Raw genomic sequence first — 25775 nt, forward strand, 5'->3', positions numbered from 1 at the left:
TATAATTCTTTCCTTTTCCTGAAATTGCATACAACTTCAAAGTAGCTTCAAACACTCATTTTCGTCATCTTTCAATTCTTAAAGTGCTTATTCTGCATCACGAAATACAATATTTTACAAACTATCCCTCTATCAAAATTTTTAAAGCCAAAATCATAATGAATAATTTCATCACCGGTTAATTTGCAATAATTGTGATGATCATCTTCTTGCAACACCACCTTGTTGCTTATTTAAATTCCGAAGAGCAAAAAAACTGCATTATTCCACTTTAAGCAAACTTGAACATCAGTCGGACAACATCACCTTGCTACTGTTACGATTCTTCTTTAATGAATAATAGTTGATAATCCGTGCGAAGCATGGGCCGAGATCAAAATATCAATTTATTCTAAATTATAATTAAAATATATAATAAAAATAATTGTACGATTATTACAGTTTATCTTTTAAAATTATATGTAGTTTTCATTAACTCAGATCTTATTAGAACAATAAAGTCAACATTGTTAACTATTGCATATACAATACAATACAATACAATACATTTTATATCGAAACATTACCCAAGTAATGAGCAACACGATTGATAGATCATTTAACAAAACATTAAATCAACATTACCGAATAATTGCATATTAGATTTCTTATTATTAGTTAGATTATGTTTTTATATAATTTGTGATCGCATATTTTTTTCTAATAAAAGTATTTGTTTATGTATGTATAAATTTGTATTTGGTTTTAAAATATAATATTATAGATATTAATCTAAAAATTACAATATATACACGATTCCGTTTATATAAAAAACATATAAATATATGATATATATGAATCAAAAAATGGGTAAAATATTACATATAGAATTATAAGTCATATGGAAAAATAATATATTTAGAGCTATAGTAAGATTTAAAAACGGTGAAATCAAAAGTTCTGAAACCGAAAATGGGTGAAACCAAAAGTACACTTTTAAGAGATTGTTTCTCTTATTAATAACAACTAGCGTAATAGCCCGTGCGAGCCTGTATATATATTGAAATATTATTTCAAACGAATTTGCGTCTATATAAAAATAATTTTTAAATACGATAAATATTTGTTTTAACTTTTTATTGAATTGTCTTACTCCGTTTTCTTTAAATCCTACACGGAAATTCTTTTTATCACCGATCCCCGCCTTCCCTGTCAGAACGGGGATTCTCGCGGGAATATAGGAGATGCAGGGAATAATTAAAAAAAAACAACTTTATATTTTTAGTATATTTTTTAAATTAAAAAATAGTCTACTAATTGGTCATATATAAAAACATTGATTATATCTCATTTTTTAATATCAAATCATATTAAAATTTATTTGTAATGTAAATGAATGACAAATTAAAAATATATATTATATCATTATGTAAAATATTTGATTAATAAAATTATAGATTATTTTAAAATTATTATATTTTTTTAAATACTGTTTTTATAAAAAATTATTTAATAAAGTATATATAAAAATATAAAAAAAATTATTGAAGTTAACTAAGAGAATTTTTAAATGTGAAGTGAGTGAAAAAAAATATGAAGTGGTGATATTTTTAAAATTTTATAATAAAACTACTTAAACTAAATAAAAAGGAGACACGTAAAAAACTAATATTTTATTTACTCAAAAATTAAAGTAATAAAAAAGAATTTGTTAAAAAAAGGATGTGGCTCATCTAATAAATTTTTTAATGTAAACTCAAGAATATATGTAGTACAATGGTAGTGACATAAATTTTCTGATTAGGAGATTTGGGATTTAGTACATACAACAATATACCTATTTTTAACAAAAATCGTGTGAGGAATGACATTTTTATAATTTTTCAACATAAAAGGGAAAATTGTAATTTTACCGCTATTAAAATGTCTTAATTTATCCCTAATCTTCTTTTAATATAAAGATGAGATATAATATAAGTTAAACTACGAAAATTAAAAAAACGACGTTAAATAAATGATGTAAGTAACATTTTATTTACTCTAAAGTTAAAATAATGAAAAAAGATAATGATTGAAAGAGACGATGTGGTTTATCTAATTATATTTTTAAAAAGTACTCAATAAGACATGTAGCATAAACAACCTACTTTTAGCTTAAATTGGGTTCGAATCTCCTTGTATATACAACTTCCTACGTTTAGCTTAAATTATATATAGAGTGTCGCCATTAAAATAACTCAATTTCTGTTTTAACTATGCAGTTGAGTAACAAAATTACTTAATAAAATTACGCAAAGAACATTCTTTGGACATGAATAACCTTTTAAAGAAGAAGTCTATTGTACCTAAATTTGACATTTATAATGAAACTAATATAAATATCACCTCAAAATACACATTTTACAAACTATCCCTCCACCAAAATTTTTAAAGCCAAAATGATAATGAGTAATTTCATCACCAGTTATATGGCAATCATTGTGATGATCATCTCCTTGCAACACCACCTTGCTGCTTCTTTAAGTCCCCAAGAGCAAAAAACTGCATTATTCCAGTTTAAGCAAAGCTTGACTATCAGTACTTCTACAAGTTGCTACTATTATGATTCATTTTCTAATGAATATGAGATTCCTTCACATCCAAAGAGTAAGAATTGGAGCATGAGTTCTGATCACTGCACATGGGAGGGAGTTACCTGCGAATACAAGACAGGGGACGTGATCGGACTGGATTTAAGTTGCAGTCAGCTGGAAGGAGCCATTCTTCCTAACAGCACTCTCTTCCAGCTCTCGTATCTCCGGTTCCTTAACCTTTCTAACAACGACTTCTCACTCTCCAATGAGTTCCCTCAAGAATTCGGTTTCTTTGCAAAAGGTTTGACACATCTCAACCTCTCTAATAATCTCTTTCAAGGAAGAGTTCCCTCGGGAATCTCTCATTTGCATAAACTGGTCTCACTTGATCTCAGTTTTAATGATGGTGTTAAACTCGAAGATGAAGTGTTCGAATCACTCTTACAGAATTTAACTCAACTGAGAGTGCTTAATCTTGAGGCAGCTTACATCTCCTCTGTTTTACCCTTGAATTTGTCTTCTTCCCTAGAAGTTCTTAACCTTGGGAATACTGGTTTATATGGAGTTCCCTCGGGAATCTCTCATTTGCATAAACTGGTCTCACTTGATCTCAATTACAATAAAGGTGTTAAACTCGAAGATAAAGTGTTCAAATCACTATTACAGAATTTAACTCAACTGAGAGTGCTTAATCTTCAACCGGTTAACATCTCCTCTGTTTTACCCTTTAATTTATCTACTTCCTTGAGGGTTCTTAACCTTATGAATACTGGTTTACACGGAGTATTACCCCAAGAGGTTTTCCACCTTCCCAACTTAGAGTTTCTACACCTCGGTGATAATAGAGATCTAAAAGGAGTATTACCCAAAGTTAAGTGGGGAAGTAGTGCTACTCTCCAACGCCTTTCTCTTAGAGAGATAAACTTCAATCACGGAGGTATACCTGATTCAATAGGGTATCTTGAGTCATTAGCGGTTTTGGACCTCTCATTTTGTAATTTGTCTGGGCCCATACCAGGATCCATAGAGAACCTTGTTCAACTAACTTATTTGGGCCTAAAAAACAATAGTCTCAGTGGCCCAATTTTAGCACCTTTAGCAAATTATACAAAATTAAGATATTTATACCTTAATTCTAACAATTTCACAAGTCCTTTACCCTCTACATTTGTTGCCCACTCCCGTGATCTCATTGATGTAGACCTGAGTGGTAATGGGTTCACTGGAGCCATTCCACAATCAATTTCTCAACTTGTGAACCTCACTCGCCTTGACTTTTCATCAAACAATTTCAGTGGTGTTTTGAACATGAGTATGTTTTCACCCCTTGAATCCCTCCAATATCTTAGTACACTTTATTCATTGGGATTGTCATCTTGCAACATGAAAGAGTTCCCACACTTATCAAAAGATGCAGAGATCTCATTGCGTTATGTAGACCTATCAAACAATGATATTGAAGGGGGAATTCCTGATTGGATTGGGTCAGTGGGTTCGTATCTGAATATTTATCACAACAAGCTAATCGGTGGTCTTGAGCAACTACCTTGGAATAATATTGAGTACCTTGATCTCCAGCACAATGAGCTTAATGGCTCATTACCCGACTTGATCTGTAATTCACGCTATCTTGAGGTACTCAATTTGTCTCATAACAAGTTGAGTGGTGTACTCCCAAGTTGTGGAACACAATTGACCAGCCTTTCGGTGTTTGATCTACGGATGAATAACATACAGGGGAGCCTTCCAGCAAACTTATCAAATTTCCGTTTTCTGGAAACTATAAATTTGAACGGAAATAAATTAGAAGGAAGAGTTCCTTCTTCTTTTGTTGAATTTAATAGTTTAGGAGTTCTTGATCTTGGAAGTAATCAAATAAATGATACATTCCCACGGTGTTTGGAAGCTCTTCCAAATCTCCAAGTTCTGGTGCTGAAATCAAATAAGTTTCATGGCATTATGAACACGATTTCTAAGGTTGAACACCCATTTCCTAGCTTAAGAATCATTGATCTGTCGTGCAATGAGTTTTCTGGTCCACTGCCAGTAATCTATTTCAGAAACTTCAAGGCTATGATGAATGGAGAAGTGAATAAAATAAAGCGAAGTTATATGGAGCGGCAGTATTACAGTGATTCCACCAATCTGGTGATAAAAGGCCATGAGATTCAGTTAAACAGAATTTTAACTGTATTCACAACCATAGATCTATCAAAAAACAATTTTGAAGGGAAGATTTCTGAATACACTGGAAATCTATTGTCACTCAGATTTCTCAATCTTTCTCACAATCATCTCACAGGCCACATACCACCTTCTATTGCAAATTTGACAGTGTTGGAATCACTAGACCTCTCATCCAACCAACTTGAAGGAGAAATTCCAGGGCAACTCACTGGTTTATATTCGCTTGCACTTCTAAATCTTTCCTACAACAAACTTCGAGGTCATATTCCAGAAGGTTTTCAATTCAACACATTTGAAATTGACAGCTATGTTGGTAACTTGGGACTGTGTGGAAAACTATTGTCCAAAAAGTGCGGACATGATAATGTGACACAAGAAGAAGATGAAGAGGAGGAGGATGATTACTTTTTTGGTGGTTTTACATGGGAAGCTGTGGTGATTGGATACGGCTGTGGAGTGGTGCCTGCATTTATTGCTGGATACTTGATGTTGCTAGCTAGAAAACCTAAATGGTTTGCTGGTATCATTGCCATGGAACTGGGCCTCAAGGTCAGGAGGATGGAGATTAAATGGAGATAATTAAAGATTTGTTTCAATTTGTATGTCATGTCAACCGTCTAGCCGTGTAATGAATAATTGTGAAATAAATCCAAATTGTGTATGTTATGTTACTAAATTCAGGATCATATTTTTGATTCATTGTTATGTTAATCTCTCATTTGATAGACACATGAACAGATTTGTATTCTCATGCCAACTGTGGGAAACCGCAGCAGATAGATGGAGTTTTTTGGAGCCTAATCAGGTACTGTGTATGAATATACACATGTATGAAGTGCCAGCATGAACATATTATAACTCAAGTTGTTGAATTTTCAATGTGTGTCAATAATTTACGATTGATTGATTAAAGAAAGGTCTGAAAATTTTACTAATTGATCCCTTTCTTGAAATTACGTTCCAGCATGAACGTAGATACGAAGGTACGTAATTTTACTAATTGATCCCTTTCTTGAAATTTTATAATCTTTCGGTTCTTAAGTCTCAGCCTTGTCTTCCTCTTCTACTGCTCAAATGTATCCTATATTAGTAGAAAGACTAATATATAATTGAGATTTTTTGAAATGTGTTTCGTCATATTTTATTTGTCATACTTACTCGACCCTAACCAATATGCGTATAATTTTTTTTAATTAAATTTTAAAACCTATATTTTATAATTTAAAAATTTATAAAAAATAAATAAAAAATTTATATAATAAATATTACATATAACACATTATGTAAACTATAGGGTGTATGTAGTTGCCCCCGGTCTTCTACCGCTTTAAATTTGACAATTATGCTCAAAGTGCATGGGGAGAATTCATCAAAAGTTGGAAATATTTAGTAGATATCAGGCTAATAGTAAATATTATTTTATATTCAGAATGAAATTTAATGTATATACACTAGATTGCACAGCATATATGGAATTGGTTTTCCATGGAGAAACGAAGGTTTAAGAAAGTTCATAAATATTCCAGATCCAGAATCCGCTGTCAAAGACTCATTCAAACAAGCCCATGTCTAGCCATTTTATTTCTAGCCCATTTTGTTCAGTAGATGTCAAATTGGGTCTACTTGAAGAAACAATGATTTAAGAAAGTTCATAAGATTTCATTAATTCTTTCATACTAGTCGGTAACCCGTGCGAAATACGGATCCAAAATTATAAAATGCTTTTAAAATATGTAGTTAAAAAAATCGAAATGAAGTGTAACTCTAAAATTTCACCGCATAATTCTACTTATGCATGCACGTAATTATTTTGTATTTTGGAATGGAGGAGTATTAATTAAGAAGATCAAGTTTTCTACATCTTAATATTTTTACTTTATTAAACGTGTCACAGTTCATCCCAGAACATTATCCATTTTACAACTTATTCTTCTTATAGTTAATACACATAAATTCATTCTAAAACATTGCACTTTTTTTCTTTGCTTTCCTGGAAGCTTCATTGAAGACTCGATTAACGCGAGCACATAGATTAACCATAGATTTTTCTTATAGTTAATATATTTTTTCTTTTGATGTGGTAGTTTTCATGTGCCTTACTTTAACCATAGATTAACGCGAGCACATAGAGAAACTGGTCAGCACACTCGATTTAGTTCAGATTATAATATTATAACGTAGAAGAAGCACTTGGTTGTTAGCTTCTTTTAACACTAATTAAATATTTCTTTTCGCCACCGAATACGACACTTGAGAAAGTTATTCTCTATATAAAATAACCTTTCATATATCTAAGTATTTTTATCAAAGGTGATCCAAGCGGGGATGTTTGGTGGCGGCTGTATGGCATGATGTCGTAACCAAAGACGTTAATTATGTCATGGACAATGTACACATATGTAGTTAGCTACGGGTAGACCTGTTTGACTTGTGCCCGTTTGAACCGCCCGCTCGGGACCAGATTTATTCGGCCCGAAGCAGTTCAAAACTGCACAATTTGTTAAAAGTCACGAACCGGTTACGAATAATTGGGACTGGACCGGCCTGCACTAACCCGGCACGAACATGTACTGGACGAGTCGCACGCTCTGCACAACCTGCACAGTCCTACGGTTGTGCTGCACGCGCCAGTCTTTTTTCCACCAACGGAAACCTGCTACTACTCTGCAAGGCTGCAAGGTCTCCGTCTCTGCAACTCTTTACAACGGTCTTCTTCCTGCAATGGTCCTCTCTCCCCCTCCAACGTTCTGAATCCGAGCTTATAAATACATACATACATGATACAAACAATCCACTCAATCTATTTCTAATTCTCTATCTCCCTCTGACTTTCAATCTCAACATCTCTATCTTATCTCTCTCCAGTCCCCGCCACCGTCCCTATTTAAAAGACTTCTCATAGTCTTCGTCTTCATCAAGGCCTACACATTTAAGGCTTTGGACAGAAGACTCTCAGCAGTTTGATAGTTTGATATGACCCCGGCCCCTCTACATGAACTCTCAGAAATTTCCTAGAAGTTTCATTATTCTTTCCTTTTTCTGAAATTGCCATCCAACTTCAAAGTTGCACCCAACGAGTCATTTCCATCATCTTTCGATTCTTAAAATGGTTCTATTGCAGTCCCCATTTTAGTCTCAAAGACTCATTCACGTCATCTTTCAAATTTCAAAGTTCTTCGTAGTAAGCACTTTGAAGACCCAAACATAAGTCTACCCCATTTTGTACCCTAGATAACGAATTGGTTTTACTTGAAGAAACAAAGTTTAAAGAAAGTTCAGAAAATTTCATAACTTCTTTCCTTTTGTTGAAATTGCATTTCAGCTTTAAAGTACATAGCTCTCACAGACTCAGTTCTATCTCTTTCAGTTCTTTCCTTTTGGTTTTACTGCTCTAGAATTGCATTATTTCTTTATTGTTCTTGTACATTCCAGCTCCGGAATTCCGCTGTCACAAACTCGTTGAAATTCGAATTAATTCTCAAAGCCGTGGTCTTTGTCTTCTACTACTCTGAGAGTGATTTTATTGAAATAACATCTATCTTCATAGTAGTTCTCAACTCATCAACTCATCCATTCTTGATATATTGGTCTTCCGGTAAATTTTAACTAAATATGACTTGACAAGTAAAAAGAGAGGTTATATATCAATTATTTAGTGGATGTTTACCATTAATTTTTCTTCCATGAGCTTATAATAAGTTTTTTAATAAAATGGTTATCAATTTATCAAACATAATTGAAAGCTAATTTAAGGATGAAACGCATTTCTAGCTCATTTTGTGTCGTATATGTTGGGGTTTAATTACTTGAAGAAATTCAACACTTTAAAAAGAGGGTAGAATATTTGGTTGATTTTTTCTTCTTCTTATAATTTCCATCCAGCTTCAATGTAATGAAAACTAATTCTCATCATCATTCTGTTCCTAAGCTCTTTGCCTTGTCCTTTTGGAAACGTAAATGAGATTTTGCTCCAATATTTTGAACACAAATATAATATATAATATATATTGTATAACAAGATTTTGGAAATAAAACAGACACACAACACTTATATATTTTTCTCTCCAACAAAAGATTACAGCTTTTCTTTCTTTGAAACACAACAGAAGGCTACAACCTTTGTTTTCTATATGAGAGCTTCGGCTCTATTTTTTTTCCTTTCTGCAAGTATTTCTCTCAGTACATTATTACTACAAACAGGGAGCCTTATTTATAGGCTTGAAAAAATAGAGATTAACATCATAACTTACTTCAACAATCATATTTTTAATTAATAATTAATCATATGAAAGTTTGACAAACTAGATGTAGCACACCATATTTTTAGGAATTGCATGGCTGTATCCATTTGAAGTTTCTTAGTTTCGCGTGTAACACTTCAGCTGGTTTTATTTAATTAATAATATACTTTAAAAGAGAGTTTGAAATTCTAACACGTCTTCTATACTGAAGCCCACGTATTAGTACATCGACTACAGTTCATCTAAAGTGACCCCTCTGCATTGATTTTATTGAACAATCAGGGTCGTACCTGACTATACATGCATCAGAGAAAAACTATTAGCCACTTAAGATGACCTCTTTGCATGATCAACCCTATTGAAACAAGCAACTCATACCTAATGTACAATATAAACGTATAATATCAATGTACCTCCTAAACAGTAATTGGGAATAGAAAATTACACCACTAGTTAGGCATTTCTAGCCAGTTTTGTAGTGTAGTATGTGTTCCATCTTCAAAGTAGCTCTAACAGACTCATTCCCATCATGTTTCATTTCTCATATTTTGGTCTTCGTATTTTCTATTAAACGTGTCACAGTTCATTGGAGAACATTATTCTTTTTCTAACATATTCTTCTTATATTTAATACAAGTATAAATTTATTCTAAAAGATTGCATGATTTCTTTGCTTTCCTGGAAGCTGCATCGAGCTTTAGAAAGGAGCTGTAAAAGACTTCTCAAAGTCTTCTCTTGCTTCTATTGCACACCACATAATAGTACAAGCTGGGCCGGACCTGACTATAAGCACATACATCAGAGAAAAGAATTGAAATCTCAAGGATGTTTCTACCTGGCCTACTGATTTTATTTTCCGATTTACAGGAGGTCAAGTTCAGTTAGATCAGAAATTTAGAATGATCAGTGCCGTATTCCTATAATTTATTTGTAATCTTAATTAGATATTGAATATTATAATTCTGGAGAAGAAAAAGTGATAAGCTAATAATTAGGAAGTTCAGTGCCAAAGGTTTAATCACGAAGTTTGAATATTTCGTTAATTCTTTCTTTTTCTTGAAATTGCATTCCCAATTCAAAGTAGCTCTTATGGACTCTCATTTACATAATCTTTTCATTCTCGGAGTCTTGGTCGTTGTCTTTTACTGTTGTAGAAGTTCTTTAATTGCTGCCCACGGCAGAGCGAATCCAGAAATGTGTCCCTTACTATATCCGCGGTGAGCCCGTATACTTTTTTCGAAACAAGCATCTCAAACCGAAGGTTTTATATGATGTATGTGCTTTTGACTGCAATACCAGAGCACCCCTTGATAAAAAGCTAGTGAGAGGATTAATAGCAAGGAAGTAAGTCTTAAACAATCAAAAATTCAGGAAACTATTCAGGTCAAGTTTTCTGTATTTTAAATTTTGTACCTTTCATTTGAGAAAAATATCCTTTCTCCAACTTATTCTTCTTATATTTAATAGACATGAATTATTTCTTTGCTTTCCTGGAAGCTGAACTAAGCTTAAGAAAGTAGCTCTAAAAGACTTCTCAAAGTCTTTGTCTTCGTCCATGCCTACACATTATGACAACTTTAGAGCTGACTTGACTTGGTTTAATCCCGGTCTTGGTCTTTGTCAATACATCCAACTTTAGAGCTGGTGTCTGTAGTTGCCCCGGTCTTTTACCGCTTTAAATGTGACGATTATGCTCAAAGTCTTAGTCTTCTATCTTCTATTGCTCTTTAAAAGTGCTCATATAGTGTGCACCTCACATCATAAATTCTAACTCGCACCTAATGTCTATACAAATGCATCAGACAAAATAATTGGGTGCTCCTATTGCACCCCGCCTAATGTATGAACAAGCAGGGTCGGACCTGACTATAAGCCATGCATCAGAGAACAGAATTGGAATATCAAGGATGTTTCTACCTAGCCTACTGATTTTGTATTTTTGTAAAGGTAGAGGAGGTCAGTAGTACTATACATGTTAGTCAAGTTCATTTAAATCAGAAAATTTAGATCGCTGTATTCCTATAATTTATTTGAAAACTTTTGTAAATGTTGAGTATTATATGTCTGGAAAATAAAAAGAAGTAACAAGCTAAAGACTGACAAGCGAATCCTGAAGAGGAGCATGTAGAAATTATATTGGTTTTGCTTGATGAAAAGAAGGTTTGATAAGAGAGTTCAGAATTTTTTTTTAATTCTTTCATTTTCTTGAAATTGCATTCCAGTTTCTAAGTTTTAAGTAGTTACGGGAGACTCTCATTTTTATCATCATTTCATTCTCGGAGTGCTGGTAGTTGTCCTTTACTGCTCTAGAAGTGCTTTTGTTGCAGTCTGCGGATCCAGTCCCTTACTAGATCTCCGCAGAACCCACCGATCAGGAGACTGACTTGAAGTTTTTAAAAAAATAACCCCTGCATGGACTCTAAACATGCATCTCGTAGCTAATTCATTATGCATTGTATGGTTTAATAAAAAACAAACTGCATAGGGTTATTTTGGATTAAAGTAATTAAGATTTTTAACGAGAATAAAAATTAAGATTATGAACAAAAGAATTTGGCTACATATCTCAAAGTTTACCTAAGTTTGATAAAAACATTATGAAGTTGAACTAGATGTTGATCGAATTGGTTTAATTGAAGAAACAAAGTTTGAGAGATTTCCTAGAAGTTTCATTACCTTTTCCTGAAATTGCATTCCAGCTTCAAAGTAGCTCCAAACACTCATTTCCATCATCTTTCGATTCTTAAAGTGATTCTTAAAATTTTATCAAATTTTACTTGATAAAATTTGATGAGACATGAATAACCTTTTGAAAAATAAGTCTATTGTACCTAAAAAGTGACATTTATAAGGAAACTAATATAAATATCACCTCAAACTACAATATTTTACAAACTATTCCTCCACCAAAATTTTTAAAGCCAAAATGATAATGAGTACTTTCATCACCGGTTACATCGCAATCATTGTGATGATCATCTTCTTGCAACACCACCTTGCTGCTTCTTTAAGTCCCCAAGAGCAAAAAACTGCATTATTCCACTTTAAGCAAAGCTTGAATATCAGTACCTCTACAAGAAGTTGCTTCTATTCTGATTCTTTTTTAAATAGATATGAAATTCCTTCACATCCAAAGACTAAGAATTGGAGCATGAGTACTGATTACTGCACATGGGATACAATTTTGCATCCTAATGTCATTGAATTGAGATTTGCAAATTATAGTGCTCTTCTCCAAGTCATATTGCCTTGTCTGTCTATTCTGTTAAAAATTCTCATTTCAATGAACAAGGCCCAATGTGCAATTTTGTAGAGCTGTATACTTATTTAGATCAAAATGAGCAACTTCAATAATTTTATCACAATCTGAATTATTTTTTCATTAAAATATCCGTAAAGACAAGTCCTGATAGGGTAAATTTATTCGGATAATGATTTTGCACACACTACTAAGCCATCCAGAGGAGAACTGAAAAAAACCCTCTTTTTTTCTTTGCTTTGATGTATTGATGAGAAGTCTATTTATATGTATTCCAAGAGAAAGGGCATATACATTGAAGACCAGCACATTGTGTATTTGTGGGACTTTGTCGGCATATGAGTACCTCTACAAGTTGCTTATTCCACTTTAAGTCCCCAAGAGCAAAAAACTGCATTATTCCACTTTAAGCAAAGCTTGAATATCAGTACCTCTACAAGTTGCTTGTATTCTGATTCTTTTTTTAATAGATATGAAATTCCTTCACATCCAAAGACTAAGAATTGGAGCATGAGTACTGATTACTGCACATGGGAGGGAGTTACCTGCGAATACAAGACAGGGGACGTGATCGGACTGGATTTAAGTTGCAGTGGGCTGGAAGGAGCCATTCTTCCTAACAGCACTCTCTTCCAACTCTCTCATCTCCGCTTCCTCAATCTTTCCCTGAACAACTTTTCACTCTCCAATCAGTTCCCGCAAGAATTCGGTTTCTTTGCAAAAGGTTTGACACATCTCAACCTCTCTTTTACTGAGATTTCAGGGAGAGTTCCCCCGGGAATCTCTCATTTGCACAAACTGGTCTCACTTGATCTCAATTACAATGATGGTGTTAAACTCGAAGATAAAGTGTTCAAATCACTCTTACAGAATTTAACTCAACTGAGAGTGCTTAATCTGTATGAAGTTAACATCTCCTCTGTTTTACCCTTCAATTTATCTACTTCTTTTAGGGTTCTTAACCTTGAGTATACCGGTTTACACGGAGTATTACCCCAAGAGGTTTTCCACCTTCACAACTTAGAGGTTCTAGACCTGGGTGGTAACTTCGATCTAAAACCAGTATTACCCAAAGTTAAGTGGGGAAGTAGTGCTACTCTCCAACGCCTTTCTCTTAGTGAGATAAACTTCAATCACGGAGGTATACCTGATGCAATAGGGTATCTAGAGTCATTAGCCAGTTTGGACCTCTCATTTTGTAATTTGTCTGGGCCCATACCAAGATCCATAGGGAACCTTGTTCAGCTTACTTCCTTGGACTTGGGCCGCAATAATCTCAATGGCCCAATTTTAACACTTCTCAATGGCCCAATTTTAACACATATAGCAAATATAAGATATTTATACCTGAATTCTAACAATTTTAGTGGATCCATTCCACAATCAATTTCTCAACTTGTGAACCTCACTCGCCTTAATTTTTCATCAAACAATTTCACTGGTGTTTTGAACATGAGTATGTTTTCACCCCTTGAATCCCTCGAATATCTTGGTCTTTCTCATAACCATTTTCTCTCAGTCAGAAGCACAGGTATGAGCCCACTCCCTCCTACACTTTCCATATTGCGATTGTCGTCTTGCAACATGAAAGAGTTCCCACACTTTTCAAAAGATGCAGAGATCTCATTGGGTTATGTAGACCTATCAAACAATGATATTGAAGGGGAAATTCCTGATTGGATTGGGTCAGTGGGTTCAGTAAGGTCAGTGTATTCAGTGACGTCTTATCTGAATATTTCTCACAACAGGCTTACAGGTGGTCTTGAGCAACTACCTTGGAATAATATTGAGTACCTTGATCTCCAGCACAATGAGCTTAATGGCTCATTACCCGACTTGATCTGTAATTCAAGCTCTCTTGAGGTACTCAATTTGTCTCATAACAAGTTGAGTGGTGTACTCCCCAGTTGTCGAACGCGATTGACCCTTCTTTCAGTGTTTGATCTACGGATGAATAACATTCAGGGGAGCCTTCCAGCAAACTTATCGAATTTCCGTTCTCTGGAAACTATAAATTTGAACGGAAATAAATTAGAAGGAAGAGTTCCTTCTTCTTTTGTTGAATTTAATAGTTTACGAGTTCTTGATCTTGGAAATAATCAAATAAGTGATACATTCCCGCAATATTTGGAAGTTCTTCCTAATCTCCAAGTTCTTGTGCTGAAATCAAATAAGTTTCATGGCATTATGAACACGATTTCTAAGGTTGAACACCCATTTCATAGCTTAAGAATCATTGATCTGTCGTGCAATGAGTTTTCGGGTCCACTGCCAGTAATCTATTTCAGAAACTTCAAGGCTATGATGAATGGAGAAGTGAATAAAATAAAGCGAAGTTATATGGAGCGGCAGTATTACAGTGATTCCACGAATCTGGTGATAAAAGGCCATGAGATTCAGTTAAACAGAATTTTAACTGTATTCACAACCATAGATCTATCAAAAAACAATTTTGAAGGGAAGATTTCTGAATACACTGGAAATCTATTGTCACTCAGATTTCTCAATCTTTCTCACAATCATCTCACAGGCCACATACCACCTTCTATTGCAAATTTGACAGTGTTGGAATCACTAGACCTCTCATCCAACCAACTTGAAGGAGAAATTCCAGGGCAACTCACTGGTTTATATTCGCTTGCACTTCTAAATCTTTTCTACAACAAACTTCGAGGTCATATTCCACAAGGTTTTCAATTCAACACATTTGAAATTGACAGCTATGTTGGTAACTTGGGACTGTGTGGAAAACCATTGTCCAAAAAGTGCGGACATGATAATGTGACGCAAGAAGAAGATGAAGAGGAGGATGATGATTACTTTTTTGGTGGTTTTACATGGGAAGCTGTGATGATTGGATACGTCTGTGGAGTGGTGCCTGCATTTATTGCTGGATACTTGATGTTGCTAGCTAGAAAACCAAAATGGTTTGCTGGAATCATTGCCAGGGAATTGGGCCTCAAGGTCAGGAGGATGGAGATTAAATGGAGATAAATAAAGTGTTGTTTCGATGTGTATGTTATGTCAACCGTCATCCCATGTAATTCAGGTTTTTTCAGTTTATCGAAGATATTGTACTGTATTTATGTTTTTATAAGCCCGTTTTCTTTATTCTTCACAATTAGATTTGGACGCCTTCAGATGAGAGGCAATCATCATATAGTCATATCCATATTCACCAGCACTCAGAGCAATTCTCCAAGCTGCCATATGCATGGTTTTGTACTTATACCTTGTACCACGGTTCCCACTGACTCGTTTTACTGAACCTGTGTATCAAGAATGGGGCTTCTGGAAACGAATGTATTACCAATATATGGTTGCCTTTAGTACACGTTGGAAATACTATTTCATTTGGTCCATTTTGGAATCTTCTATCATTATTTCTGGTCTGGGTTTCAGTGGATGGACAGATTCTTCACCACCCAAACCCAAATGGGACCGTGCTTATTTGCACCTCTTTTTTTCATATGTGTACTTATTTTCTTGTTGCTTATTTGATTCCATTGTTTTCAGATCCTGATAAATCATTCAGCGATCTGGTGGAGCAATTCCTCTCTGATGCAGGAGGATTACATTCAAGCATGATTAAACATATATGTGTGTTTTAATGCTTTTATTTTTCTCTAGATGTTTATGAAAGACTCGTTCAGAAGGGGAAGAAACCTGGTTTCTTCCGGTTGCTGACTGTCAGTGCTCTATTGCATGTAAGTTGTTCCCACATAAATCTTTTATCTGATATGACAATAAACCAAGAAGGGGAGGATTGGTAGCATGGTGCTTCCTAAAAGACATCATCACTTTCTCGATCATCCTAAATGTATCCGTATAACCTGAATGTAGGCTCTTCTTCCTCTTAAGAAAAAGTTTATGTTGTAGTATTTGCTCTATAAAGCTTGTTCATTGAACTGTTTATCCTATGTACTTAATTGTCAAATTTTACTTGATTAATCTGACTGATTGAGTTGTTCATTTCCCTGTAACAGGGTCTCTATCCTGGATAGTTATATTCTTCGTTCAGAAAGTTTTGATGATTTCTGGTTCAAGAGGTAGCAAGCAGGCACCCATAGTTCGTATTGTGATAAGAAAAATAGGCATTTTTCTATTAGAATACTAACTTCTATGTCTTTCGCAGTCATTTACAGGTGGCAGCAATCTGTTCTTCCAAAAATGGCTAACACTAAGAGTAGGTTTGTGTTCATGAACTTCTTGTATACACTTAGAGTTCTTAACTGCTCATGCATCAATTTCTTAGTAAGTCTTTCATATATTCGCAGTTTGGCAGAATATGTGAGACCAAAAAAAAATTGATTGCAGAAAACACCAACTAATATAATTATGAGATTAATATATATCTTTTTGGCTCGTTAATTACAGGTACTAAGCCTGCATGAAACACTCATAGCATACAAGAGTGTATACTTCATTGCAACCATTGTTCCCGTAACATTGGTCACTCTTGGAAAGATTATCAACCCGGTGAAACCTGCTAGAACAAAAACTCAGAAAGAAGAATGAGGTAGAGATACAATTTTGCATCCTAATGTCATTGAATTGAGATTTGCAAATTATAGTGCTCTTCTCCAAGTCATATTGCCTTGTCTGTCTATTCTGTTAAAAATTCTCATTTCAATGAACAAGGCCCAATGTGCAATTTTGTAGAGCTGTATACTTATTTAGATCAAAATGAGCAACTTCAATAATTTTATCACAATCTGAATTATTTTTTCATTAAAATATCCGTAAAGACAAGTCCTGATAGGGTAAATTTATTCGGATAATGATTTTGCACACACTACTAAGCCATCCAGAGGAGAACTGAAAAAAACCCTCTTTTTTTCTTTGCTTTGATGTATTGATGAGAAGTCTATTTATATGTATTCCAAGAGAAAGGGCATATACATTGAAGACCAGCACATTGTGTATTTGTGGGACTTTGTCGGCATATGAGTACCTCTACAAGTTGCTTATTCCACTTTAAGTCCCCAAGAGCAAAAAACTGCATTATTCCACTTTAAGCAAAGCTTGAATATCAGTACCTCTACAAGTTGCTTGTATTCTGATTCTTTTTTTAATAGATATGAAATTCCTTCACATCCAAAGACTAAGAATTGGAGCATGAGTACTGATTACTGCACATGGGAGGGAGTTACCTGCGAATACAAGACAGGGGACGTGATCGGACTGGATTTAAGTTGCAGTGGGCTGGAAGGAGCCATTCTTCCTAACAGCACTCTCTTCCAACTCTCTCATCTCCGCTTCCTCAATCTTTCCCTGAACAACTTTTCACTCTCCAATCAGTTCCCGCAAGAATTCGGTTTCTTTGCAAAAGGTTTGACACATCTCAACCTCTCTTTTACTGAGATTTCAGGGAGAGTTCCCCCGGGAATCTCTCATTTGCACAAACTGGTCTCACTTGATCTCAATTACAATGATGGTGTTAAACTCGAAGATAAAGTGTTCAAATCACTCTTACAGAATTTAACTCAACTGAGAGTGCTTAATCTGTATGAAGTTAACATCTCCTCTGTTTTACCCATGAATTTGTCTTCTTCCCTAGAAGTTATTAACCTTGGGTATACTGGTTTATATGGAGTTCCCTCGGGAATCTCTCATTTGCATAAACTGGTCTCACTTGATCTCAATTACAATGATGGTGTGAAACTCGAAGATGAAGTGTTCAAATCACTATTACAGAATTTAACTCAACTGAGAGTGCTTAATCTTGGAAGAGTTAACATCTCCTCTGTTTTACCCTTTAATTTATCTACTTCCTTGAGGGTTCTTAACCTTGAGTGCTTAATCTTGGTCAGTGTATTCAGTGACGTCTTATCTGAATATTTCTCACAACAGGCTTACAAGGTTGCTTGATCTCCAGCACAATGAGCTTAATGGCTCATTACCCGACTTGATCTGTAATTCAAGCTCTCTTGAGGTACTCAATTTGTCTCATAACAAGTTGAGTGGTGTACTCCCAAGTTGTCGAACACAATTGATCAGTCTTTCAGTGTTTGATCTTCGGATGAATAACATACAGGGCAGCCTTCCAGCAAACTTATCGAATTTCCGTTCTTTGGAAACTATAAATTTGAACGGAAATAAATTAGAAGGAAGAGTTCCTTCTTCTTTTGTTGAATTTAATAGTTTACGAGTTCTTGATCTTGGAAATAATCAAATTAGTTATTCATTCCCGCAATATTTGGAATTTCTTCATAATCTCCAAGTTCTTGTGCTGAAATCAAATAAGTTTCATGGTTTTATAAGCACGATTTCTAAGGTTGAACGCCCATTTCCTAGCTTAAGAATCATTGATCTGTCGTACAATGAGTTTTCAGGTCCACTGCCGGCAATATATTTCATGAACTTCAAGTCTATGATGAATGCTGACGTGAATAAACAAGAGCGTAGTTATATGGAGCAGCAGTATTACAGTGATTCCACGAATCTGGTTATTAAGGGAGTAGAGTTTGAATTGGTAAGAATCTTAACTGTATTTACAACCATTGACATGTCGGTGAACAATTTTGAAGGGGAGATTGATGAATACATCGGAAATCTAGTGTCACTCCGATATCTCAATTTATCTCACAATAATCTCACTGGCCACATACCATCCTCAACCAGGAAATTGTTGATGTTAGAGTCACTAGACCTGTCATACAACCGACTTGAAGGAGAAATTCCTGATCAGCTCTCTAGTCTGAATACACTTGCACGTCTAAATCTGTCTTTCAACCAACTCAGTGGCCCTATTCCAGTAGGGCCACAATTCAATACATTTGAAAATGATAGCTATGTTGGTAACTTGGGGCTGTGCGGACGTCCCTTGTCCAAACAGTGTGAACATGATTTTAAGACGATGAAAGGGGATGAGTGTTGTATTGCGGCCCAAGAAGAAGAAGATGATGATTACTTTTTTAGTGGATTTACTTGGGAAGCTGTGGTGATCGGATATGGGTGTGGAGTGGTACCTGCATTTATTATCGGATACTTCATGTTGGTAGCAGGAAGACCGAAATGGTTTGCTGGTATAATTGGAAGGGAATTGGGCCTCAAGATCAGGAGGATGGAGATTAAATGGCGATACTAAAGATTTTCTGTAATTTTTATATCATGTTAACTGTCATATCATGTAGTCTATAATTCTGAAATAATATTTCCATTTGTTTCTTCTCTGTGTCTGATGATTCTATTAGCCCATGGGCATTAACTTCCTTTTGCAGCTCAGTATTTTGGTGAACTATATTTCGATTGTTGGAACAAGCGCAATATAATTATGCGTGACTGGGTTTGCAGCATCTTTTTGAATTCGTTGATGTCAGTCGGGTGGTCAGACGTGGTATTACAGGCATGTACCCCTACTTTTATTAACATCGTGATTTTACTATGTAATTTGGAGGTACTTACTACATGTTATCTTTAATCTCTTGTTTGGTAAACTCATGAAGAAAATCGGATTACTTACTACATGTTATCTTTAATCTCTTGTTTGGTGAACTCATGAAGAAGATCGGATTAAATGGTTTATGAGTTGAATTCATGATGAAGCAAAGCTATAAATTATTTTGAGCAAAGCTTTTTACTAGAAAAATTCAAAATTATTTGGACCTTATTAATGAACTGTAAATGGCCTGATGGATGTTGTCCAATTGACAAATTCCTGCTAAATCATACAGATTATAAATATTATAGGCCTTCAAGAACTCTAGATTTTTGGTGTAGGCCTATCAATATATGTGTGCGTAATATATTAATATATGCTATCGTTGTCACGAGTATATCTTATTTATATTCCATGGTTGTTAGGATTAATCATGTCTCCCTTCTGCACGGTTGAGTTCTTATGCTAGACACTCTATTAGTGATCTGGAAAGTGCAGCAACTTTTGATAACATTGGCCTCTGTGGCAGACAAGAGGCCCTGTTTCTGTAAAATTGTGATAGAATACTGCTTAGTTTGGCTATGCCGGGGAACATTGGCCTCTGGCTCTGTGGCAGACAAGAGGCGCTGTTTCTGTAAAATTGTGATTGAATTGTGATTCAGGATTCCTGATGAAAGGCGATCAAGAAAATGTGAATATAAACCACCTGACACATTAGTGTCTATCACAGTCTTTGTGGGCATTGTACAGTTGATATTGAATAATTAATAACCTTTATTAATAAACGAAACCTCTCTTTTTAAGTATATTGATTTCACTTATATTGAATACATTTTACTTGAAGAACCAGAGGTTTAAGAAAGTTAGAAATAGCTTGGAACTACTAGTAGTGCTACAAATTGTTTATTTGATAGGTTAGAGAAGCTGTTGTTTGTTCATAAACTGAATTTATTGCATTCTATCACATTGTGGCCAGTAGATATTGAATTGGTATTACTTGAAGAAACAAAGTAGCTTTCCAGAACGCGTCATCCGTCAATTCTCAACGTACTGGTCTTGGTCTTGCTGTGCTACTAGTTGTGCACCTCTAGTAAATGTGTGCACAACCAGTGAATGTGTGCCAGACCTGACTTGGTTAACTCCGAGTCTTGGTCGTCGCCAATATGTACAACTTTAGAGTGGGTGTCTATATTTACCCCTCTATCGCTCTAGATGTGTTTCAATTACAGTCTCCATATGGCATGTAAATAGAATAGATTAATGGTTCACGACCACCTTTGCGGCTTTATGGAAGTAATAGAGTTGATCTTTTCGTAAGTAGTTGGACTGGAAACACCTTTGGTAGCATAAAAATGCAGAGTAATTGCCCTGCATTACCATCTGGACCAAGTTAATATTGGTTTTGAACTCTCTGAGGTAAGTTGACATGTAAAAGTATAATCGTATAAGATATACATATATGAACAAAGTGGGTAACTAAAAGTTTTAGTAGAATTAGAAAACATACCAAAGTAGAATTATATGATATATATGAAGTTTCCTAAACTTGGTTCTTTACTAGTAGTGCTACAAATTGTTTAAGTTTGATAAAGACATAATGAAGGTAAAGTAAAGAACCAAGTTTAGGAAACTAGTAAAGGTAGGTGGTTGTTAATTCTATCATATTGCGGCCAGTAGATATCGAATTGGTATTACTTGAAGAAACAAAGTAGCTTTCCAGAACGCGTCATCTGTCAATTCTCAACGTACTGGTCTTGGTCTTGCTGTGCTACTTTCTGTGCACCTCTAGTAAATGTGTACACAGCCTGCAGTGAATGTGTGCCAGACCTGACTTGGTTAACTCCGAGTCTTGGTCGTCCCCAATATGTACAACTTTAGAGTGGGTGCCTATAGTTGCCCCCTAATCCAACATATTCCCCCCTAATCCATCATAATTAAACTGATCGACCTCCAGCAGTTTCTGCAACACCAAGTAGCTTCCTCATTTTCTCAAATTTCATTGCAGAGAGAGCCTTTGTTAAAATGTCAGCACGTTGTTCTCCTGTGCTAATGTGTTTAATCACTATCAACCCCTGTTCTACACACTCTCTAATGAAATGATACCGGACATCTATATGCTTGCTTCTGCCATGGAAAAACTATCCGCTAGTATAAATGACCTCCCTGCATCAACTCAATTGGAACAAGCAACTCCCACCTAATGTAATGTGCATTAATATGTTACGCTGATAATTTTCCTTATACAATTACTATCTCAACTCAAGAGGTGACTAGGATTATTTAAAAGTACTTAACACTCCCATAATTATTAGACAGACTAATTTCATGGATGTTCATAAATATTTTTTTTAAGAATAGACCCTCAACTTCGGTGTTAGCTTGTAGTTTTTGCATTTAAGATGTAGAGAACGCATTGTATCTTTCCTTACCTTGAAATTGCATTCCAGCTCCAAAAGTAGCTCTCAGGGACTGATTCGCATCAACATTTACTTCTCAAATTACAAACCCATATTGGTTATCTAGGCAGAGCAAGAAGATCAAGTTTTCTGCATCCTAATTTTTTTACTTGTATTAAACGTGTCACTTTCCATTCGAGAATATTATCCTTTTTCCAACTTATTCTTCTTACAATTTAATGCACATAAATTTATTCTGAACGATTGCACGATTTCTTTTGCTTTCCTGGAAGCTGCATTGAGCTTTAAAAAGTAGTTGTAAGAGACTTCTCAAAGTCTTCGTCCTCGTCAATGCCTTGCACATTTAAGACTTTGGACAAAAGACTCTCAGCTGTTTGAAATGACCTTCTCGCATGAACACTTGTAGATAAATTTTAACACACTCCTAACACATACACATGCATCAGACTAACACTACCAGCTAGTTCTCAAAGTCTTTGTCATTCTCTAGCTCCTACTTCACCCCACATAATAATACTAGATTTTGACTGACACCTACTGTATGTACAAGCTGGGACCTGACTATAGCACATGCATCAGAGAAAAGAATTGAAATCTCAAGGGTGTTTCTGTATTTTTGTCACGGTACATCTTAGTCAAGTTCATTTAAATCAGAAAATTTAGATCGATCAGTGTCGTATGGTTATAATTAATTTGGAACCTTTTGTAAACACCCCATATTACATGTTAGCTAGTCAAGTTCATTCAAATCAGAAGATTTATAACGATCAGTGCCGTGTTACTTTATAAATTTGGAGTATTCTAAGACTGTCTAGTTTTATGTATGAAACTACGAATGAAAATAAACATATCCAATTTCGACTCTCCATAAGTTTTCGAAGATATTTTTCTCTTGACCAGAAAAAAGTTGCATACCATCTTCAAAGTAAAGAAGCTCTCAAGGACTGTTGCCCAGCAATGTAACGGTCTTCGTCTCCCAAAAGTGCTTCTATTGCTTACCACATATTATTAGACATAGATAGACTAATAACTTTCTGCAAGGAACATTCTCTGCAACGAACATTCGCATTTTACTTAATAAAATTAACAAACTATCGCTCCACCAAAATTTTTAAAGCCAAGTGATAATGAGTAATTTCATCACCAGTTATATCGCAATCATTGTGATGATCATCTTCTGGCAACACCACCTTGCTTCTTCTGGCAAAACTTGATCTTTTTAATGAATATGACATTAAAGAGATCTTGAATATAGAGAATGTACCTAGTGTAAAATTGTAATAGATCTTGAATAGCTTAGCTACTCAGAAAGACAACTCTATCAGTTGTATCGAAAAGTTGTTGCTCACAGAGCTGTTATGCAAGGTAATAAAATCTTATTGAGGACACCTTTGCACTAAACATGACAGAACTAAAGTAAACATACAAAATTGTACCGTCACTTTATTACTGAAAATGTTAAAGCAAGTCTGATTCTTCCCTGAATGATTCCACAAAGTTTGAGACTAGCTAAGATGTTTGTCAAAGCTCTTGGTGGTGGTTCCCGTTGGGTTATTTGTTCCAAATTGGGCGTGCTGTGCAAACTGATCCTGCATTTTAGTAACAATCGGAAGTCTCGGGCAATGTTATCAGTATGCAGGAAACTATTCAGGGAGCATTACAGGTCAAATTTTCTGTATAAGCTCTAAAAGACTTATCAAAGTCTTTGTCTTCGTCAATGCCTACACATTTAACCCTTTGGACAGAAGACTCTCAAGTCTTGGTCTTTGTCAATACATCCAACTTTAGAGCTGGTGTCTGTAGTTTTCATAAGATTTCATTAATTCTTTCATATTCTGAAAGTTGCATTGCAATCATCTTTGGATTCTCAAAGTCCCCGTCTTCGTTTCTAATGCTCTAAATGTGTTTCTATTCCAGTGCACATATTAGTAGACGGACTACAATTCATCTACACTGATCCCTCTACATGTACTCTTTTGGACAAGCAGGGGCGGATCGGACCCCAGTATACATGCTTCAGAGAAAAACTATTATCTAGTACAAATAACCTCTCTGCATCAAGTCAACTGGAACAAGCAACTCCTACCTAATATACTATGCAACTCTTTGTACAATTACGTTCTCAACTCAAGAGGTTACTGTATTAATTATCCGGAAGTTTTCGTATTTAAAAAAACAACATAATTTCAAGTTGTTGTATATTCTGCTAAGCTGTCTTTTTCATGCGGGTGCCACCACAAATTAGCAGGTATTCAAAATGACAACAGACACCATATTATCGAAGACTCATTCACATCATCTTTCAAATCCTAAAGTTCCTCGTGTAAAACACTTTGAAGACCGAAACACATTTCTAGCCCATTTTGTACCCTAGATAATTTGTTTTAGTTGAAGAAACAAAGTTTAAAAAAAGTTCAGGAAACTTCATTAGTTCTTTCCTTTTCTTGAAATTGCATTCCAGCATCAAAGTACATAGCTCTCACAAACTCATTCCCGTCTCTTTCAGTTCTCAAGTCTTGGCCTTCGTCTTTTACTGCTCTAGATTGGCTTCTATTGCAGCCCATACTTGGGTTCTTATGAAACAGTTTCGGTCTTTGTCTTCTAATGCTCTAAAGTTCTTCTACAATTTATGAAAAGTGGAAGTATTTTGTAGAGATCAGACTATTTGTACATATTAATTTATATTCAAATAGAACACAATGCATATAAACTAAACTCTGCAGATTAGACATGGAATTGGTTTTACATAAAGAACCGAATGTTTATGAAAGTTCAGATATTGTACTTGTATGACTCGAAAAAAGAAGGCTAAAAAATACGTCATTTCTCAAAGTCTTGATATTCAGAAAACTTCTTTAATTCTTTCCTTCTCTCTTCTAATTATTTCAGAGAAACCCTTATATTTATCATCTTTTCATTCTCGGAGTGCTGGACTCTTGTGAAACATGCATCTCATAGCTAATTCATTATCAAAATCAAGAACAATAAAAACTAAATCAAGAAGATTCTTTTGATTAAATTAATTATGATTTTTAACAAGAACAAAAATTAAGGTGATGTACAAAAGAATTTGGCTACATATCAGAAAGTTTACACTTCCATTATTTGTTTAAGTTTGATAAACACATTATGAAGTTCTAGCCCATTTTCTACCGCGTAGATTTTGATCGAATTGGTTTAATTGAAGAAACAAAGTTTGAGAAATTACCTAGAAGTTTCATTGTTATTTCCTTTTCCTAAAATTGCAGTCCAGCTTCAAAGTAGCACCCATAGAGTCATTCCCATCATCTTTTGATTCTTAAAGTGCTTCTATTGCAGTCCACATATTAGTAGACATGCTTCAATTCATTTAAAATGACCCCTCTGCACGAAGTCTTTTGAACAACCAGGGTCGGACTTGACTATAAATGCTTCAGACTATCAAAAATAAACTATCAGCTAGCCTAAAATGACCTCTGCATCAACCATCCAGCTTCAATGTAGCGAATGACTAATTCTCATCATCTTTCCGTTCCTAAAAGTCTTTGTCTTCGTCCTCTACTAAAAGTGCTTCTACTGCAGCCCACATATTAGTACACTGACTACAATCCATCTAGAATGACCCCTGCCTATTGAGTCTATTGAGTCTATCACACCACTAATTATGCAATTTTAGCCCATTTTCTACTGTAGTATGTTTTCCAGCTTCAAAGTAGCTCTCACAGACTCATTCGCGTGATGTTTCAATTCTCATGTTTT

At 34.9% G+C, this 25775-nt stretch overlaps 3 protein-coding genes across 4 annotated transcripts; all 3 read left to right on the forward strand.

The window, feature by feature from the left end:
• The first annotated feature begins 2328 nt into the window (after positions 1-2328).
• LOC141672761 (receptor-like protein 7) lies at positions 2329-5631 on the forward strand. Its single transcript, XM_074479423.1, has one exon. The coding sequence runs from the start codon at positions 2418-2420 to the stop codon at positions 5316-5318; it is 2901 nt and encodes a 966-aa protein (XP_074335524.1). The 5' UTR covers positions 2329-2417; the 3' UTR covers positions 5319-5631.
• A 7118-nt stretch (positions 5632-12749) lies between these two features.
• On the forward strand, positions 12750-15233 carry LOC141671655 (receptor-like protein 7). The gene has a single exon (XM_074477945.1). The coding sequence runs from the start codon at positions 12750-12752 to the stop codon at positions 15231-15233; it is 2484 nt and encodes an 827-aa protein (XP_074334046.1).
• A 706-nt stretch (positions 15234-15939) lies between these two features.
• Positions 15940-19454, forward strand: LOC141671447 (receptor-like protein 34). Of its 2 annotated transcripts, XM_074477700.1 has the most exons (6): positions 15940-16078; positions 16226-16288; positions 16375-16429; positions 16617-16758; positions 17318-17571; positions 18575-19454. In XM_074477700.1, the coding sequence occupies exons 4-6, from the start codon at positions 16754-16756 to the stop codon at positions 19327-19329; spliced, it is 1014 nt and encodes a 337-aa protein (XP_074333801.1). In that variant the 5' UTR covers positions 15940-16078; positions 16226-16288; positions 16375-16429; positions 16617-16753; the 3' UTR covers positions 19330-19454. The 2 variants fall into 2 exon arrangements, with proteins under 2 accessions (XP_074333801.1, XP_074333800.1); XM_074477699.1 differs by lacking the exons at positions 15940-16078; positions 16226-16288; positions 16375-16429; positions 16617-16758 and having other exon boundaries at positions 17434-17571; positions 18093-19454.
• The last annotated feature ends 6321 nt before the right edge of the window (positions 19455-25775 follow it).

Source organism: Apium graveolens, chromosome 7, assembly GCF_009905375.1.
Source record: "Apium graveolens cultivar Ventura chromosome 7, ASM990537v1, whole genome shotgun sequence".
Lineage (NCBI taxonomy): Eukaryota > Viridiplantae > Streptophyta > Magnoliopsida > Apiales > Apiaceae > Apium > Apium graveolens.

Coding starts and splice junctions, on each gene's coding strand:
- LOC141672761 (XM_074479423.1), top strand. CDS start 2,418: ATGATAATGAGTAATTTCATCACCAGTTATATGGCAATCATTGTGATG.
- LOC141671655 (XM_074477945.1), top strand. CDS start 12,750: ATGAGTACTGATTACTGCACATGGGAGGGAGTTACCTGCGAATACAAG.
- LOC141671447 (XM_074477699.1), top strand. CDS start 18,262: ATGAATAACATACAGGGCAGCCTTCCAGCAAACTTATCGAATTTCCGT.